Genomic DNA, 16,222 nt, shown 5'->3' with positions numbered 1-16,222 from the left:
ATCAGTCAATGGTCATACTTGGGCCAATGTTTTAGAAATGATGCTCCACAGGCCTTAATGTTTCAGCCCAATTAGAAACCTTGATGATAAATGAATGGGCCTCTAGATTCTTCTTATGTGTTTCTTCTTATGTGTCCATCCCAATGATCATGCCTCCATTCTTCTGAATCTATCTCTGTGAACAGAAAGTGGAAGAACAGAGATAATTAGTTAGCCACCGTGTCCGTAGATCTTCTGAATTTCTGAATCAAACAGTGAAAGATGTTGTTGGTGTACGTACAGCTACATTGCCTCGAGGTTAGGAAACGACACTGGAAAGACGCATCTCCTAAACAGTAACAACTTCGAAGAAGCAGAAGAAAAAGCCAATCCACTCAATTGGATCGCAAACAACAATGTCGTTCGCTTCCATGAGAAGCTATGCTGACTTTTCAAATGAAATGAATCAACTCATGTGTTTGGCTCGGGTATTTTCTGTTTTCTAAACGACATCATTTAAGCTCCCGTCACACCAACCTAACGGCGTTAACCTCGCTGGGTTTACTCATTGCATTTTTTCAAAAGTTTTAGGGTTTTCGATGCAAATACCTGTAAAACTGAGGACTCTGGGTGCATTTTGCGAAAGTTTTAGGTTGTTCGGTGCAAATACCTGTAAATTTGAGGATTCTGGGTGCATTTTTTCCGTCATTGGTCTGACAAGCACCACGACGACGACGACATTTTTGAACCTTGAGGTTGGGTTGGGGGCGAGATCCAAATTCGGAAACCGAGATTCCTTGCGATCTCACTCACTCTCTCTCTGCTGCCTCTTCCTTGGCTGCTCTCCATCTCAAGGTTAGCTTCTTCTCTGATTACCATCAAATTGCGCTTCCTCTCTCCTTTGATTGTTGTTGATTCAAACTCAACTGGCGATTTCTCCAATTTCGTGCTTGTTTCCAGCTCTTGATATCTTCAGCTGGGCACATCCCACACTTTCTGACATCATCAGAGTTGTGTTCAAACATCTGCCAAGATGTTCCAAGACAAGGAAGCTGACGTGATTGCAGAAGAGCAAGGAGAATCTGATGCGGCAAAGGAGAATTTGACATCGCTTGGTGATAATCATGATCAGCTTCTGCAAATGATTGCTGAGCTCAGATTAGAAAATGACTTTCTCAGATCCCAATTTAAGGATCAAGTAGAGCAAGTGGAAGGGGACAGAGCAGTCTCACCGCAACTTCAACAACGGCTCGCATCATTGAGTAGAGAAATTGATGTTGAAAAACAAACTCGAGTTGCAGCTGAGCAAGCTCTGGAGCATCTAAGGGAAGCATACTCTGAGGCAGATGCAAAAGCCCAAGAATACTTCACCAAGTTTTCCCAAGGTCAGGCATCTTTCCTGTGTATACACCCAATCAGAAGCATCTTTGTTTTTTCCTGAAGTTGTTGTTGATTTTTTTGGTGTAGCTCAACAGAAGCTGGACCAGGAAATAAAAGACCGCGAAGAGAAATATGCCGACCTGGACGCCAAATTCACCAGGCTACACAAAAGGGCTAAACAGCGCATTCAAGAAATCCAAAAGGTCAAATCGTAATGCCTTCTGCTGAGTTCCCAAAATCACTTCTACCTTTCTATTGCTACAGCCTACACTACCTCAGAATTTCGCTGCTTTGTCCACTGTCTAAATCTCCTAATTCTGTCTTCAGGAAAAAGACGACCTCGACGCTCGTTTCCGGGAAGTTAGTGAAACAGCTGAACGCGCATCTTCTCAGCACTCATCCATGCAGCAAGAGCTGGAGCGCACTAGGCAACAGGCGAATGAAGCACTTAAAGCAATGGATGCGGAGAGGCAACAACTACGGAGTGCCAATAACAAGTAAATAACATCAAGATTGTTAAATTTCCTTCTAGCCATGCTTTTGATTCTGAACTGTATGTAATGAATGTCATCTTTCCCACACTTCTCCAGCTATCTCTCAGAATTTGAATTCTTGATTTTTCTCTATTTTTCCCTTACCAAGGCTTAGAGATACTATCGAGGAACTACGTAGCTCATTACAGCCTAAAGAAAATAAGATAGAGACATTGCAACAGTCACTTCTTGATAAAGACCAGGTATGGTCTGTTTCATTCTTGTAACATTAGTCTGCAATAAATAGAAAGGTAGAGAGTTATAGAGAGAGATCAAAAGAGACATAGAGAGAGGGATGAGTGCCTGTTTAAACTCTGCTTCATTTGCGTACTTGCTTTTATCCTAGGTGCTCGAGGACCTGAAAAAGCAATTACAAGCTGTTGAAGAGAGAAAGCAAACTGCAGTTACTGAGATTTCAGCCAAACATCAAAAGGTAGTCAGCATCAGCCTACTTGTGTTGCTTCTTCTATGCTATGAGACACCATTGCCCCTTTTCATTGTCCGCTAATGATATCCGAGGTCTTCTCTTCTCTCCACTTTCTTGACAGAACTTAGAGAGTTTGGAAGCACAGGTCATAGATGCCCTATCAGAGAGGGACAAAGCAGCCGAAACCATTTCGGGACTACAGGTTAGTCTTGTTACTAAATTCTTCACTTTCCTATCTGATGCTGTCCTTAGGTTTACTATGGGCAAGAGAGATTGTTTGAAATTTGTGATGAATTATTCTCACCTGGACTTTCCATTTTACACGTCTTTTAGGTACTACTTGCAGAGAAGGAATCTAAAGTTGCAGAGATGGAGGCAGCTGCAACTGGCGAAGCAGCAAGGCTAAGGGCTGCTGCAGAAACTCTTAAAGGAGAGCTTGCACACCTGAAAGCGGAGAATGTAAGTGGAATGTTTAAAAGATGAATCCCCAGGACTCTCTGATGCCATGTCTCTCTCCTGTCATTTGTCCTTCGTTATTGTTCTCCACTCCTATATTCTAAGAACTTGTTTCACATACTAGTCTTCACACGAGTTCCATCGTTAACTTAGCAGTTTTCCTAGAAATGATTTAGCCAGGGAATGAACATAGGAGTGCATATAAATAACTATAAACATTCTTTAGCATCAGACAGCATGGTTGGAGTTTCAGTTTTTTTGGCCATATGAATTATTATATTTCTTCTGTTCAAGTCCTGGAAGACATGAAATATTTTGTTCCTTCAGGAAAAGGAAAAGGAGACTTGGGAAGCTTCATGCGATGCTCTTAAATCTAAACTGGAAATCGCTGAAAGCAACTACTTACGTGCCGAAATGGAAGTGGCTAAAATGAGAAGTAATTTACGAAGATCATGAAACCTTGAAACCTTAATCTAGTTATGTTTTACATTTTTCAGTGAAATATATTAAATTTATCCATCTAAATTGTCAGGTCAGCTGGGATCTGAAATGTCCATGCAGACCCAGATGCTAAGCACAAAAGATGCTGAACTCAAAGGTGCAAGAGAAGAGGTACATAATGTACTTTTCGTTATTTTGAGAGATATTGTAGCTTGCTTGGGTAGGAACGGACGTATCACTCAACCATTTTTTAATCACATATCATGTATGATCATGGAACAAAGAGCCATTTTGAGCTTTAAGAAATGTTCTGCTTAAGCTTGTCTTCACCTTAACCATATTTTCTTGTAACTGTTCACAGATCAACCGTCTCCAGAGTGAATTTTCTTCTTACAAGATCCGTGCTCACGCGCTTCTGCAAAAGAAGGACATGGAGCTGGCTGCAGCGAAAGACTCTGAACAGATCAAATCTCTTGAGGAAGCTCTAAAGGTAAGTTATCTAGAATTTTAAGATGGAGCTAATTTTATCAGCGGGCTTACCAACTAATTTGCTTTTTGGATGGTGTTAGGAAGCTGAAAAAGAAGTATATTTGGTATCTGCAGAGAGGGATAGGGCACGGCAAGATCTTCAGGGTGCTTTGGCTAACCTTGAGAAAGAACTTGAGGAAAGGTATTCACATGCCACAAATTACATCCCCAAAAACCATATTTTGATTGTGCCGAAAAGTTTTCAAGTTTGATTCCGGAGTTTGACTGCTCATTCCCGAAAAAATCAACTGAGACACAATGTTCTCAGTGGACTGCTTTGTGGAGTTTTCTCACATATAGTTCTGAGCTATTTGTATGTTTCATATCCATTTCAGAGCTGGAGCACTTAAAAATGCCAGCGAGCAGATCAAATGTCTTGAATTGAAGCTTGATTCCACTCTTGCTCGCAATCAGGCGGATAAACAAGCGTGGGAAGAAGACCTTCGAGTTTTAGAAGAAACTTGGCGACGTAATTGACCAAAATCAAAATTCGATTTTCATCATTTGTTCTTGGAGATCAAATTTCTCTTCCTAAAAGGTTATAGTAATCTGCAGGAAGATGTGAAGCTTTAGCTGCTCAAAATGAAGCCTCTTCGGCAGAAGATCTAGAAAAAGAACTAGAAGATACCAAAATGCGGAATAAACGACTGAAGGTAAGCCATATTTTGTTACTAATCCGTGGTCTGGTTTTTATAAGAAAGATTGGCGATATTTTGTGTTCAACTGACGTGCCTGCAGGAGGAGCATGAATCAGTACGCGAGCTTGCAGATAGACTCATTGAGGAAAAGGATCGAGAGATATCCAAACTCATGGATGAGAATAAAGTTCTTCGAAACTCTATGGAACCAAAACCAGTAGTACGTTGATGGCGGTCTTTTTTTTTTTTTCCTTTCTGTTTTCTCTTGCTTCTCCTTTTTTTCGTAATCAGAATTCGGTGGTTGTAATTTTTTTTTAATTTGCGCTTGAATTTCACTCTTCATGTGGCATTAAGTTGAACAAATCTCCATCTCAGGTTCATCACTATGGGAACAACTATACAGGTATGAGATTCTTTCTTTGACCATTTAGTTTACAAGTTTGGCTTCACATATGAATGAATCAGAGGGTTGCCTGTTATCAACTTCCCTAATATTTTCTTCAAACGGTGGTGCTTCAGAGTCACAACAGCAGGATGTATCTAACTTGAGCACTTCTGCCGCAGAACACCAGATTCTGGTAGGAGTGTGTAAATATTAGCCGTCTGTTTTTCCGAACAAGGACTGATTTTTAATCTTAGAACAGAATTGCATTCGAATGTAATGCTATGAGGACAATCATTGAGAGCTGATAATTACACATGATATTGTAAATTTCAGATATTGGCAAGGCAACAGGCCCAGAGAGAAGAAGAGTTAGCACAGACACAGCGGCATATTTTAGCTCTTCAGGTATACTAGGAATTGGTTGCATCTATTTAAATCTGTTTCTGCGCGCCCATTTTTTTCCCTTATTAATTGTTTAAGCTAAATCAGGAGGAAATAGAGGAGCTTGAGCGCGAAAACCGTCTTCGCAGTCAACAGGTATGTTGCGATTACATAAGAGTTTGAGTCACGGTTGTATGGTCTTGTTAATACATTGGGAGGGGGTATGCTGATTACAGGAAGCCATGCTTAAAACGGAGTTGAGGGAGATGGAAAGAAAACAGAAAAGAGAAGGTGTCGATATGACATACCTCAAGAATGTGATTTTAAAGCTGTTAGAAACAGGTATAAAAAACAAAAAGAAAAACACTCTGGAGATTGAAGGTGATCCATAAAGTTGATGTTGTAGGGAGAAATAACGTGTGATGGTTGCAGGTGAAGTGGAGGCTTTACTACCAGTAGTGGGAATGTTACTTCAATTCAGTCCGGAGGAGGTTAGATCTAAGGCTTGGACCTTGTTGTGTGTTTAATTTTGTTGTTTGGAAAAAAACCTAACCATGTGTGATGGAAATGGCAGATCCAGAAGTGTCAGCAAGCGTACCATAGCTCAGCAGCAACAGCAACAACAACAAAAACAGAGGTGAGTCCAGGTGCGACAAGTGAAGGTTCAGGTCTATCCCTCTTCTCAAGATTCTCGTTTTCCTAGTTGGGTGGGCACTGACGACTGGAGGCGAGAGCTACACCACATTCTTTTGGGCCAAGAAGATACACATGACTGTGTTTTTACTACTGACCCTTCGTTTTGTTTAGTGAACATTGAAAAAGTTCAAGAAAACCACTAGTTTTTTTTTTAGTTTTGTAAAGAAAGGAATCCACTAAATTGAGTTGGACCGTATCAGTTAATGATACATATATCAGATTAATGATAAATTTCTATGCAAAATAAACTTAAGATCTGGACTTTATGTTTTTTTTTTTTTTTTTGGTAAACTAGTTTATGGGAGCAACCGGCCTCGTCTGCACAAGCCCATAACCTATCATTCTGATTGACTGGTATCAGTTTATGAATAGGCTTATCCAGATCAAGCTGTATATATAAACTTGCACTGGGCCTTAACAAAATAGTTACGGGCCGAAATATGTTTATTGAATAGGGCTAATTTTGTCACTAATTTTCACTAATTTTCTATCAAAAATTAATTATAAAGACAGACGAAAAACTGCAGAGCAATCTGTGTGGTCAAATGTTAGATAATACATTTAATGTATGTATGTTTTTTTCTCTTATCAAATAAAATAAAAATCACACTGATATTACCTTCTTGTATTTACCACATCTCAGGAGTCTGTTTTTTTTAAACAATCTGTGAAAAACGACAAGTTTTATTTTTGATTCGCTCGCTCACGAAATACATAAATTTCCTCTGATCTGCCATGTGATCCTGAGGATCAATCGACACGCCTTAACCAAATTCTTGTAATTATGATGAGCTGTTTGTTGAATCAGATTATTTTTTTCTTGATAATAAGAAAATACAAATCATATTAACATATAACAAGTATGAAATTAGAGAAGAAAAAATATTTAAAAAAAAGGAGAGGACAGGTGTGAAGAAATGTAGAAGTTTCCGAAATGATTGAAGAGGCGTGAAGCAGTAGCAGCAACGCAACGTGGACTCGTGGAGGATGCAGCCGGCGCACGTTTGTTTCTTCACAACGCCTCTTCTATTTGGGCTCTCTCTCTTTATGGGCCCACACTTCCTATCCCTTTTCTAGAAAAAGCCCACATAAAAACTATGTCTTTCTCTCTTTTTGTTTTGAGGACAACAACATGGTTGAAATCACTAGTACTAGGAAAGTAATCCAATAACAGATTAACAACAACAAGAAAATGATTGATTATACACCCACACATGACACAACCAAGAAACTCCATTTGCTTCTCACATCATCTTTCATGAGAGGATGGAGAGGAATATGGTTGACCACACGGTGAGGGCTAAGGATGCAACCAGGTAGGTCCATAAGAAGATGACCGAGCACTCATCTTGAGCCACGTCAAACAGCTGTGCCATTGTGCCTGCAACCCGTAACACAAATGATTAATCCCCCCCATTCCTTGTTTATCTAGCTACCCAATAATAATAAATTCACCGAAATTTTCAAAGTAAATTACTGATATTCATGGCAGGCGGCAGTGTGAACTGAAGCATGAGAACGTATCGGAAGAGAGGGTCTGGAGGAAGATAGCCTAGATTCCATGCTAATTGGACCACCCCGACTCCCACCACGGGGAGGATGATGTAGCGCACACAGATCACTCCCACGATCACCGACGTCTTCACGGCTGAGGAACGCAGACCCTGAATCAGGTTGCCCCCCAATATGAGTGTGATGCAAGGAATTGTGCCGTCCCTGCCAAGTTAACTATTAGTCGTAATAACGTGATAGTTATATACCTAAAAACGTGCTTTTAAGTCCATACCCAAGTAGTTTCACTGAATCTTGGATGACTCTCAACGGGGCATTCTCCCCAATTATAAGATTCCTTAGCCAATTGGTTGCTCCGAAGGCGAAACCAAGAATCTGAATGGAACCCAAAAAAAAAAAAATTATATATATATGCATTAGCTAGTAGTTCATTACTGAATGGAGAAATGAAATCATGTCTCTCCTTCTTTATTTTTTATTTTTACTTACGGCACCAATAGTGGGTGGTGCAAAGAGTTCCTCAAGAATCTGATGGAGTAAGTCCTTGATGTATGTCCGAGTAGACACCTTTTGTTTCACTTGGATTTCAAGGTCTTGGTTTTGTTGCGGCTTCAGGAGAAGAGTGTGGGGATCAGAGTCAATGTCCTTGTTTGGGGTTTTGACCACGCCGGTAGCTGCAAGAGCTTTGAATTGTGTAGCAGAGCTTCTCACAAGTTGGTAACTGTAGGTCCAAATGTAGAAACCCCCGAGCTGCGCTTGAGAAAAAACAAAAATAAAAAAAAGGTTCAAAAATTACTTTAACAAGTATGGTCAGCAGAGAAGATGCTATGTTTGGTTTGACTTACCGCCATAGAGAAAGATGCGTAGGAGAGTCCAATGGATCTGCAAACACTCCGATTCCCAAAAGGACTTCCTTCCTCATCACAGATGGCAGGGACTAGAATAAGCATAAGGTTTCCCATATTGCCTACATCATATCATATCATTTATGTTAGATTTCAGGAATCTCTTCGATTAAATTTTATGGAATTAATGTTACCTGAGGCACAAGTGGCAATTATGAGACCATGAAGTTGAGGTTTGGGGTTCAGCAGTTTGACCACCAACCATCCAAGAATGCCTCCTACTAGAAAGGTGATTCCAACATTTATGGGCATGAACCACCTGAAAATTGATTTGCTTAAATCAAATTAAAGCACCAAGGTTTCTCATAGGACCGAGTGAATAAGGGTAGTGCATACCATGAAATAATGTCCTGTAATGTGACAGTCTGGGCAAGGTTGGCAAACATGATGCAAGGGGTGAAGACCACGAAGACGAGCTGCAAATATATATATATATATGTTCATTACTAGAAGTGCATGAATGATCATCAAATAAAATAAAAAACAGAGACGACGAAGGTTTGTACCTTGTTCACGGATCTTCGGGTGTCAGCGGAGAGAAGAGAGCAGTAATCAGTTGCCAAGAAGGCACCAAGAACGCTGATTAGGAGAACTTGGACGATTGGCATTGAAGCCACCTCCAATAATTCTAAGAAACCCATCTCTCTATTTTTTTTTTTTTTTTTGGTTTCTTGCAGAAGAAGAAAAGTAATCAATGTAAGATAGAGATGAAAGCTTTGATAATTATGTGTAGAGTGGTGGAGATGGAGAGAATTGATAGGTATATATTGCATACGTAGAGGAGTGGGGATACATGAAGAAGAAGAAGAAGAGTCCAACTTTTCAACAGAAGGAGAAGGCATACAAGAAAAAAGGGTTTAGAAGGACAAGTTGGCTTCTGGGTAATGTTGGGTTCAGCCGTTCAGGTGGTGCACATCACACGTGGATCACATGGACTTCAAAATTTAAAGATTCAAAGGGACGGGAGGCTTTTGGGATCCTCTCAGGTTAGTGTTGACAGAATCATAGCAAGACTCGTCATGGTCTGGTTGCTCCCCGTATATATAAACAAAATAATTTCATGTCTTTCTTTCCACATTTTACTCGAGCAAAGGAGGCAGAAGTAATCCAACCTGTCACATGCTAACATATTCTTTCCAAATTAGTGGCCAGTTTTGACATATTAATCATACATTATATTATTGTGTTTGTTTTTAATATATATCTAACATACAATATGAAACATTCCTCCAACGGCTGTGATTGCGATGCCAAGTCCACAGTACGTATCATTCTTTTTTACTTTATTACATCTAAATTAATAATAGATGTCAACTGTGTGGTCTGCAAGACTTTCATATATACAGGCCGCTCCGCTAACCTGATCCTAAGTTCCTAACACAGCACATACACAGATGGAAAACAGTGTAATTTTAACTTGAGGAAAATAATCTAATATAACAAACAGTGACAATACGCGAGAAAACTTATAGGATTAAATTAAATAATAACAAGAAGAGGAAGAAGAAGAAACCGTCGTTCGCTTGTATATGTGTCTCAGATAAGTACATATATAAAGCTCAGGATAAGATTTAAAGGAAGTAAACGATAGTCAAATAATTATTTAAAAGAAAAGGTAAGCATGATGATGAGACCAGGTTGTGGTAGAACCAGTCCGGGAGATATGATAGGTGCGGTGCATGCATGACTTAGCCTATCATTCAAATAATGGCGTGTTTACAGATCGGCATTGAGTGGGATAACAAAAAGAGAACTTTTGGGCTGCATGTACTACAAGTTCAGTATATGGGCCTGTATGAGCCCAAGTAGGTATGTATGATATAAGAATTGGTGGGCCTAAAAATGCGCTTAGTCCATTATTTTCCAAATCATTTATTTATACGAAGTCACTGCAGGATCAAGCCCATTATTTTATCATCGACTGTTGGAACTATAAAAAATAGTAAATTCTTATTACTACAAATAATATATAATATATATATATAGATAAATTAAGAATATTTAATAATTCTTATCATTTGTAATAGATTAATAAATCAGTGCTAAAAAAAAAAAAGAGTGAAGAACATTTACGTAAATAAAGAAACAAAAAAAGTTGGTCGGGTCGGCAGTGGTGGAGCAATGGCCAACAGTAATTTTAATTTTTGAGATGATATACTCTATATCTATAAAGTGGCAAGTTGGCATATATTTAATCAAAAGCGGAATAGAAATCATAAAAAGCAAAACCAATTAGTCAACAAGAATTGATGAGTGATTCTCTTCTATAATTCTTTCTCTGGTCTCTCATAGGCAACCAAATTTTCGTTTGTGTTGATATCATTATCTTTTTTAAGTCCTGTTGGGTGAGAGAAGTAACTGAAACAACTCCTCCTACTTCTTATAGTTTTTGATAGAACCACAACAGTGACCTTAGTTTGTTGAATTGACTGTAAGGTTGAGTTTTGAATAGAGACATGAAATAGACACATTCTCAACATTGATGATTGATCTCTCTTCTCATAATTTATTGCTTCAAAACATATCAAGGTAAGCGGACGTTTTTGCAAGTCAACACCGCATTTATTTGTTCTATGTTTTATGTATTTTTTTTTTTTGTTTTTTGTTTTCTGCCATCTTCACTGTTTTACGTAATCTAGGACAAGAGATCTTCTTCTTTTGGCTAACATGGCCACAAGATGCTTTTGGTATTGGACCACTTTGCTCCTCTGCTCTCTGCTGCTTCCTGTCTACGCCCGAGCTTCCTCTACAGGCGGCGCCAAAGAGAAAGAGCTCTCCCAGACTCCCACCTGGGCCGTTGCCCTCGTCTGTACCTTTTTCATCCTTGTCTCTGTTCTCCTCGAGAAGGCTCTTCACAAAGTTGCCACGGTTTGACCTCAATTCTTTCTCCCCCTTCCCATTTTTTTTTCTTCCTTTCTTCTCTTCCGTATGTGTGTTCTCGATTGTCTAAATCTTGTATTTTTTTCTTCCTTTTCTCAGTGGTTGTGGGAGAAGCATAAGAACTCTCTGTTTGAAGCCTTGGAAAAAATAAAGGCCGGTAAGATCAGAGACTTGTTTCTCTTACTCTTGTCTTCAATTAAGAAAATTAACATGTATTATGCATAAAATGGATGCAGAGCTGATGATTCTAGGATTCATTTCCTTGTTACTGACCTTCGGAGAGCAGTACATACTCAAGATTTGTATCCCTGAAAAGGCTGCTGCATCTATGTTACCTTGTCCAGCTCCTCTTCCTACTCATGACCAAGACAAGACCCACCGCAGACATCTAGCTGCTGCCACTACCTCTTCTCGCTGCGATGAGGTCATATTTAGCTTCCCTTTTAATAAACTTCACGCTATCTATTTCGTCACCGCACACTTATGTTCTTTTCTTTTTGGTTTTCCGCAGGGTCATGAACCACTCATATCTGTCACGGGTTTGCATCAGCTGCACATCCTATTGTTCTTCATGGCTGTCTTTCACATTCTCTACAGTTTCATTACAATGATGCTAGGCAGACTCAAGGTCCGACAAGTCTAATTTTACTGTTTCCTAAAAATCTCCTTTCCAAGCTATTCATCATTTACTGCAACTGCAGATCCGTGGCTGGAAAAAGTGGGAGCAGGAGACATTTTCTCATGATTACGAGTTTTCAGTCGGTAGGCGACTTCTTCTTAACTAAAACAGCTTGTTCTATACATATAGGTCACTTAATCGGGCTTTTCTCTATGCAAGATCCATCAAGATTCAGGCTCACTCATGAGACGTCCTTCGTTAGACAACATTCCAGTTTTTGGACAAAAGTCCCCTTCTTCTTTTATGCTGTGAGCTAGAAGCATTTCCTTCTTCTTTAGCAAGCCCTCGCAGCATAAAGTTGTTGATGGAAAAATTCATATATGTAATGTTCTCTCAACCATCTGATTTACAGGGGTGCTTCCTACAGCAGTTCTTTCGATCTGTCGGGAGAACGGACTACCTGACTCTGCGCCACGGCTTCATCGCCGTAAGGCAAAACTCAATTCTCTGTTGTTATTTTCCTTCTACTTTGGTGATTTTTTTATGGGTGAGTCTACTTTTAGGCCCATTTAGCTCCGGGAAGAAAGTTCGACTTCCAAAAATATATCAAAAGATCATTGGAAGACGATTTCAAGGTGGTAGTTGGAATAAGGTACATAACACAAAGGCGTAGTCGCAATGCTAGTTTCATGAGAGTTTGTCCACATTTCTGACAAAAGTTTTGCTTTGCAGTCCACTTCTGTGGGCATCATTTGTGGTTTTCTTACTTCTGAATGTTAATGGTGAGCCAGCTTTGCATTTGCTTGCTCGCTTTACTGAATCATTGGTTATTAGTTTACTAAAAGGAGTTATCCCTTCCCTTTTTAGGCTGGGAAACAATGTTTTGGGCGTCGATCCTGCCTATACTTGTAAGAAAATTATGCTGTTAAGAGAATCTTCTTATGTGCCAGGGGCTTGCAAGTCTCACTTAGAACTCTTGCAGATCATTTTAGCTGTCGGTACCAAGCTTCAAGCGATCCTAACAAGAATGGCTCTGGAAATCACAGATAGACACGCAGTTGTTCAAGGGATACCTCTTGTGCATGGTTCAGATAAGTACTTTTGGTTTAGTCGCCCTCAGTTGCTGCTTCATCTTCTCCACTTCGCCTTATTTCAGGTACTTGCAATATATATATTCTTTTTTGGTTCAAACACAGCCAGCATTGCATTTGCGTGCTTGTGTTTATCTTTCGCTCCATCCTGCAACTTATGTCTAATTAAGTCTTCTTTTTGTAGAATGCTTTCCAAATAACATACTTCTTCTGGATCTGGGTAATTGAGATCAACTCTGATTTTTATTCTCTTCTATATCTTCTGACTAATACATTTCGTTAATTTGGCATGCAGTATTCCTTTAAGCTAAAATCTTGCTTCCACAAGGATTTCAAACTTGTCATCGCAAAACTCTCATTTGGGTAAAGCTTATTCTTACACTAACCACTAGTGAAGAAACGAATCCATAGATCTCGCTGGGAACGATTCTAATGAGCTGAACAACTTGGCTATTTTGCAGCGTAGGAGCTTTGATTTTGTGCAGCTACATCACGCTTCCATTGTACGCACTAGTTACTCAGGTACATTATCCTAATCTCAGCCTTCACTGTCCAGATACGTGTGTCAGAACGATGGGGATAGAGAAGCTTACAAGGGGATAACTAATGTTGTTGATGTGGGCAGATGGGTTCACACATGAAGAAATCTGTGTTTGATGAACAAATGGCAAAAGCGTTGAAGAAATGGCACATGGCTGTGAAGAAGAAGAAAGGCAAAGCAAGAAAGCCACCAACAGAGACCCATGGTGGTTCTAGCAGTGTCAGCACCTCAACTTCAGCCTTTCACGCATCTGGAGCCACTCTACTCCGCTCCAAGACCACCGGTCACTCGACAGCCTCTTACATGAGTAATTATGAAGACCAAAACATGTCTGATCTTGAAAACATGTCCGATTTTGAAGCTGAGCCATTATCGCCTGCACCTAAAGAAGGGCACGATCAGTCCAGAGAGATGGAATATTCTGGAGATATTATCCCTGAAAACCAATTTTCCTTTGTGACTCCTGTTCGTCCTAATGATATGGATTAATAATATTCAAAATGAATGCAGAGCAAATTCCATCAAGGTCTTTGTTTCTACTAGACTTTGTACGCTAATATACATAACTGCCTTGCCAGGTGTTACCAACCAGGATGTTTGTATAAGGTTGTATTATAAAGCTCCGAGACTACATTGAAACAGTCATGAATGAGATCCAAAACATGTCGGCCCAGATAACTATAATAGCTAACTGGCTTCACATTACATCGTGCAACTGACTATTACTGCCAGAATCTTTCACAGAACAAGAAACGAATTATGATAGAGTTGTGCTAACAAAAGGACATAACTGTGGTTCACGCTGATCTTCAGCAAAACATGATAGAAACGGGCTCACTCAGGTTCGTCCTCGTCGTCACTGTCGCCTCCAAACATGGAAGCCATTTTCATCGCTAGATTTGCAGCTGTTTCTCTCCTCTGGAAATCGGGCATCAATCGCAAGTTGTCACGGATGTTCCCTATTTCTGACATCAACTGTTCCACGTCTTCAAACTCATAACATTTGTCGTTTTCTGTGTCCAAAAGTTTTTCATCTGTTACTGCTGCTCTGCCAGTCTCATTCTGTGGCCTTGACCCTGAAGGCCGCAGCTCTTCGTCCACAACTTTCTTTAGTTTCAACATATTATTTTCTACCTCGAGATTTTCTTGTGACGTGGATCCGCCGGCATCTGCGTATGAATGCGTTTCACTTGCGGAAACCCATCTTTCCACGATATTTTCCCATGGGTCAGCTGAGCCTGCTGATAGCACTTCATACTCCAATTCATATTCAGAATCTTCTTCTGACAACTCTGACAACGAGAAATACAAGATCCAATCAATATGAAGTCCAAGGGGAACCCTTACTATATATGGGAGAAGAAAACTGAAGGAGCAAATAACCTTCTCCATGAGGTAACACCGGTTCATTTATTTTATCACCCGATTTCAGAATCATTCCGGGCCACATATGTGCCGAAAGAGCACCAAATAGACGTTCAACTCCTTGAGAGTCCCCATCGACTGATAAACCTACAACGACCAAACCCGTAGCCTCATTAATGTCAGAGACGAATACGTATTCATCATGCTCATTCATTTCTCACTCATTTTTCATCCACAAATGTGGAACTCTTCACAAGTTCAGTAGATGCTTATTTTTTTTTTTTGATATTGTGATGAGAAAAAAAAAGGAGTAACCAGATAAAACCGTGACATTTTGCAGCACCCCTGGTTACTCCATCAATATGAAGGAAGGAAGGAAAGATTGTCTGAAAAACATCGAACTTACACTTGTCAAAATCAGGATTAGATGCACAAGCCTCAACGAACTCGATGTTGTTCTCACAACACCACTCAAGACATGTTCCTCTGGTATCCAATGATGTACCCTCTTCGCTCCCCAACAACCTACTTCCTTCACTTTCTGAGATCCCAAACTCATCAATGTCTGAATACAGATTTCTAGAGGAGTCTGTTGCCTTCAAAAGACGTCTTCTATATTCATGATGAGCTAGGTGATGAGGGACTAGATCTGCTTTGTTCCCAATGCACAACAATATATCAAAACTGCTGATGTCAGTATGAGAAACCCAGTCTTGAAGAGCAACAAGAGTTGACAGCTGCAAAGAACGGGTAAAAAGGGTTAGGCTGCGGATGGTAAGGTGAGAATAAACGAGTCAGAGCCGCGTATCAATGTCGAACCTCACTCAAGTCGAAGACCATAACTAACGCCACCAGTGGATGTGACTGAGGAAGATTGGGCAGAGAGTAGTCGGCGCAAATATGTGATATCCATACAGAAACATCCGCAGCGTAATACTTAGTGTTAATCGTCCAGCTGCCCACATGTTGCAGAGAGTTGGAAACAAAAAATCGTTAGAAATTCTTCCGAAAATGGGTTATACACATAAAACACCGTCCTCAGAGAGAGATATATATATATATATATATACCCATGAACTTCTGTTTGAGATGGTGACTCCGATGAATCCTCAAAATCGGCAGAGAGCAATCCTGTGAGTAAATGATACAACAGAGAAATTGTCAAATTGGCAGAACAACCCTAGACTAGCCCGTAAACAAAAATCGGATCTAAAACGGAAAGACGCGTACGAGAGAGGAGGGTGCGCTTGCCCACGCCGGAGGATCCGACGACAAAAACTCCCGGTCGGCTTTCCATCAATGTCATATCAGGAGCCTCCATCTTCACCGACGAACCTAAGCTCTCCGCCACCGACGCTAATTCTCTGATTAAAAGAAGCTTGAGGCGAAGAGAGAACCAACTGAATCAGGAGGCTAAGAGATGCAGAGCACAGTTAATTAGAATTCTGCTCTTAATTAATAAATT

General features: G+C 40.1%; 4 protein-coding genes across 6 annotated transcripts; 2 read left to right on the top strand and 2 right to left on the bottom strand.

Annotated features, from left to right (window-relative positions):
* Positions 1 to 625: 625 nt before the first annotated feature.
* On the top strand, positions 626 to 6,101 carry LOC18011898 (protein GRIP). Of its 3 annotated transcripts, none has more exons than XM_024151199.1 (22): positions 626 to 834; positions 940 to 1,364; positions 1,447 to 1,562; positions 1,687 to 1,856; positions 2,002 to 2,095; positions 2,239 to 2,325; positions 2,441 to 2,521; positions 2,653 to 2,778; positions 3,103 to 3,211; positions 3,308 to 3,387; positions 3,578 to 3,706; positions 3,786 to 3,886; positions 4,080 to 4,213; positions 4,300 to 4,397; positions 4,483 to 4,602; positions 4,737 to 4,785; positions 4,902 to 4,960; positions 5,101 to 5,172; positions 5,257 to 5,304; positions 5,385 to 5,490; positions 5,581 to 5,639; positions 5,723 to 6,101. In XM_024151199.1, the coding sequence occupies exons 2-22, from the start codon at positions 1,013 to 1,015 to the stop codon at positions 5,849 to 5,851; spliced, it is 2,319 nt and encodes a 772-aa protein (XP_024006967.1). In that variant the 5' UTR covers positions 626 to 834; positions 940 to 1,012; the 3' UTR covers positions 5,852 to 6,101. The 3 variants fall into 3 exon arrangements, with proteins under 3 accessions (XP_024006967.1, XP_006393788.1, XP_024006968.1); XM_006393726.2 differs by having other exon boundaries at positions 631 to 834; positions 4,758 to 4,785; XM_024151200.1 differs by lacking the exon at positions 626 to 834 and having other exon boundaries at positions 1,034 to 1,364; positions 1,447 to 1,563; positions 1,689 to 1,856.
* A 629-nt stretch (positions 6,102 to 6,730) lies between these two features.
* On the bottom strand, positions 6,731 to 8,929 carry LOC18013458 (protein PIN-LIKES 7). Its single transcript, XM_006393725.2, has 8 exons — positions 8,768 to 8,929; positions 8,598 to 8,677; positions 8,396 to 8,520; positions 8,202 to 8,323; positions 7,846 to 8,106; positions 7,631 to 7,731; positions 7,322 to 7,560; positions 6,731 to 7,225 (listed from the first exon to the last, which is right to left on the bottom strand). The coding sequence occupies exons 1-8, from the start codon at positions 8,900 to 8,902 to the stop codon at positions 7,101 to 7,103; spliced, it is 1,188 nt and encodes a 395-aa protein (XP_006393787.1). The 5' UTR covers positions 8,903 to 8,929; the 3' UTR covers positions 6,731 to 7,100.
* A 1,688-nt stretch (positions 8,930 to 10,617) lies between these two features.
* Positions 10,618 to 13,956, top strand: LOC18011897 (MLO-like protein 10). Its single transcript, XM_006393723.2, has 16 exons — positions 10,618 to 10,790; positions 10,901 to 11,129; positions 11,241 to 11,298; positions 11,378 to 11,565; positions 11,653 to 11,769; positions 11,843 to 11,903; positions 11,980 to 12,068; positions 12,173 to 12,247; positions 12,324 to 12,412; positions 12,493 to 12,542; positions 12,628 to 12,668; positions 12,743 to 12,916; positions 13,036 to 13,071; positions 13,147 to 13,214; positions 13,313 to 13,373; positions 13,477 to 13,956. The coding sequence occupies exons 1-16, from the start codon at positions 10,744 to 10,746 to the stop codon at positions 13,879 to 13,881; spliced, it is 1,788 nt and encodes a 595-aa protein (XP_006393785.2). The 5' UTR covers positions 10,618 to 10,743; the 3' UTR covers positions 13,882 to 13,956.
* A 17-nt stretch (positions 13,957 to 13,973) lies between these two features.
* On the bottom strand, positions 13,974 to 16,214 carry LOC18012595. The gene is made up of 6 exons (XM_006393724.2): positions 15,988 to 16,214; positions 15,828 to 15,888; positions 15,577 to 15,712; positions 15,164 to 15,494; positions 14,776 to 14,904; positions 13,974 to 14,684 (listed from the first exon to the last, which is right to left on the bottom strand). Exons 1-6 carry the CDS (start codon positions 16,076 to 16,078, stop codon positions 14,227 to 14,229), a joined length of 1,206 nt encoding a protein of 401 aa, XP_006393786.1. The 5' UTR covers positions 16,079 to 16,214; the 3' UTR covers positions 13,974 to 14,226.
* Between the last annotated feature and the right edge of the window lie 8 nt (positions 16,215 to 16,222).

Source organism: Eutrema salsugineum, unplaced genomic scaffold (assembly GCF_000478725.1).
Source record: "Eutrema salsugineum unplaced genomic scaffold, Eutsalg1_0 scaffold_6, whole genome shotgun sequence".
Classification (NCBI taxonomy): Eukaryota; Viridiplantae; Streptophyta; class Magnoliopsida; order Brassicales; family Brassicaceae; genus Eutrema; species Eutrema salsugineum.
The sequence above is the reverse complement of the archived record's forward strand: the minus strand, read 5'-3'. Positions and strand labels throughout refer to the sequence as shown.

Excerpts from the sequence above, each read along its gene's own strand:
- LOC18011898 (XM_024151199.1), top strand. The coding sequence starts at position 1,013 with ATGTTCCAAGACAAGGAAGCTGACGTGATTGCAGAAGAGCAAGGAGAA. Across the intron at positions 1,365-1,446 it reads CTTCACCAAGTTTTCCCAAG|CTCAACAGAAGCTGGACCAG; the intron begins GTCAGGCATCTT and ends TTTTTGGTGTAG. Across the intron at positions 2,326-2,440 it reads TTTCAGCCAAACATCAAAAG|AACTTAGAGAGTTTGGAAGC; the intron begins GTAGTCAGCATC and ends CTTTCTTGACAG.
- LOC18013458 (XM_006393725.2), bottom strand. The coding sequence starts at position 8,902 with ATGGGTTTCTTAGAATTATTGGAGGTGGCTTCAATGCCAATCGTCCAA. Across the intron at positions 8,521-8,597 it reads TTACAGGACATTATTTCATG|GTGGTTCATGCCCATAAATG; the intron begins GTATGCACTACC and ends ATCAATTTTCAG. Across the intron at positions 7,561-7,630 it reads GATTCAGTGAAACTACTTGG|GGACGGCACAATTCCTTGCA; the intron begins GTATGGACTTAA and ends TTAACTTGGCAG.
- LOC18011897 (XM_006393723.2), top strand. The coding sequence starts at position 10,744 with ATGATTGATCTCTCTTCTCATAATTTATTGCTTCAAAACATATCAAG. Across the intron at positions 11,770-11,842 it reads TGATGCTAGGCAGACTCAAG|ATCCGTGGCTGGAAAAAGTG; the intron begins GTCCGACAAGTC and ends CTGCAACTGCAG. Across the intron at positions 13,215-13,312 it reads ATCGCAAAACTCTCATTTGG|CGTAGGAGCTTTGATTTTGT; the intron begins GTAAAGCTTATT and ends GCTATTTTGCAG.
- LOC18012595 (XM_006393724.2), bottom strand. The coding sequence starts at position 16,078 with ATGGAGGCTCCTGATATGACATTGATGGAAAGCCGACCGGGAGTTTTT. Across the intron at positions 15,495-15,576 it reads TGGTCTTCGACTTGAGTGAG|CTGTCAACTCTTGTTGCTCT; the intron begins GTTCGACATTGA and ends CGTTCTTTGCAG. Across the intron at positions 14,905-15,163 it reads TAATCCTGATTTTGACAAGT|GTTTATCAGTCGATGGGGAC; the intron begins GTAAGTTCGATG and ends TGGTCGTTGTAG.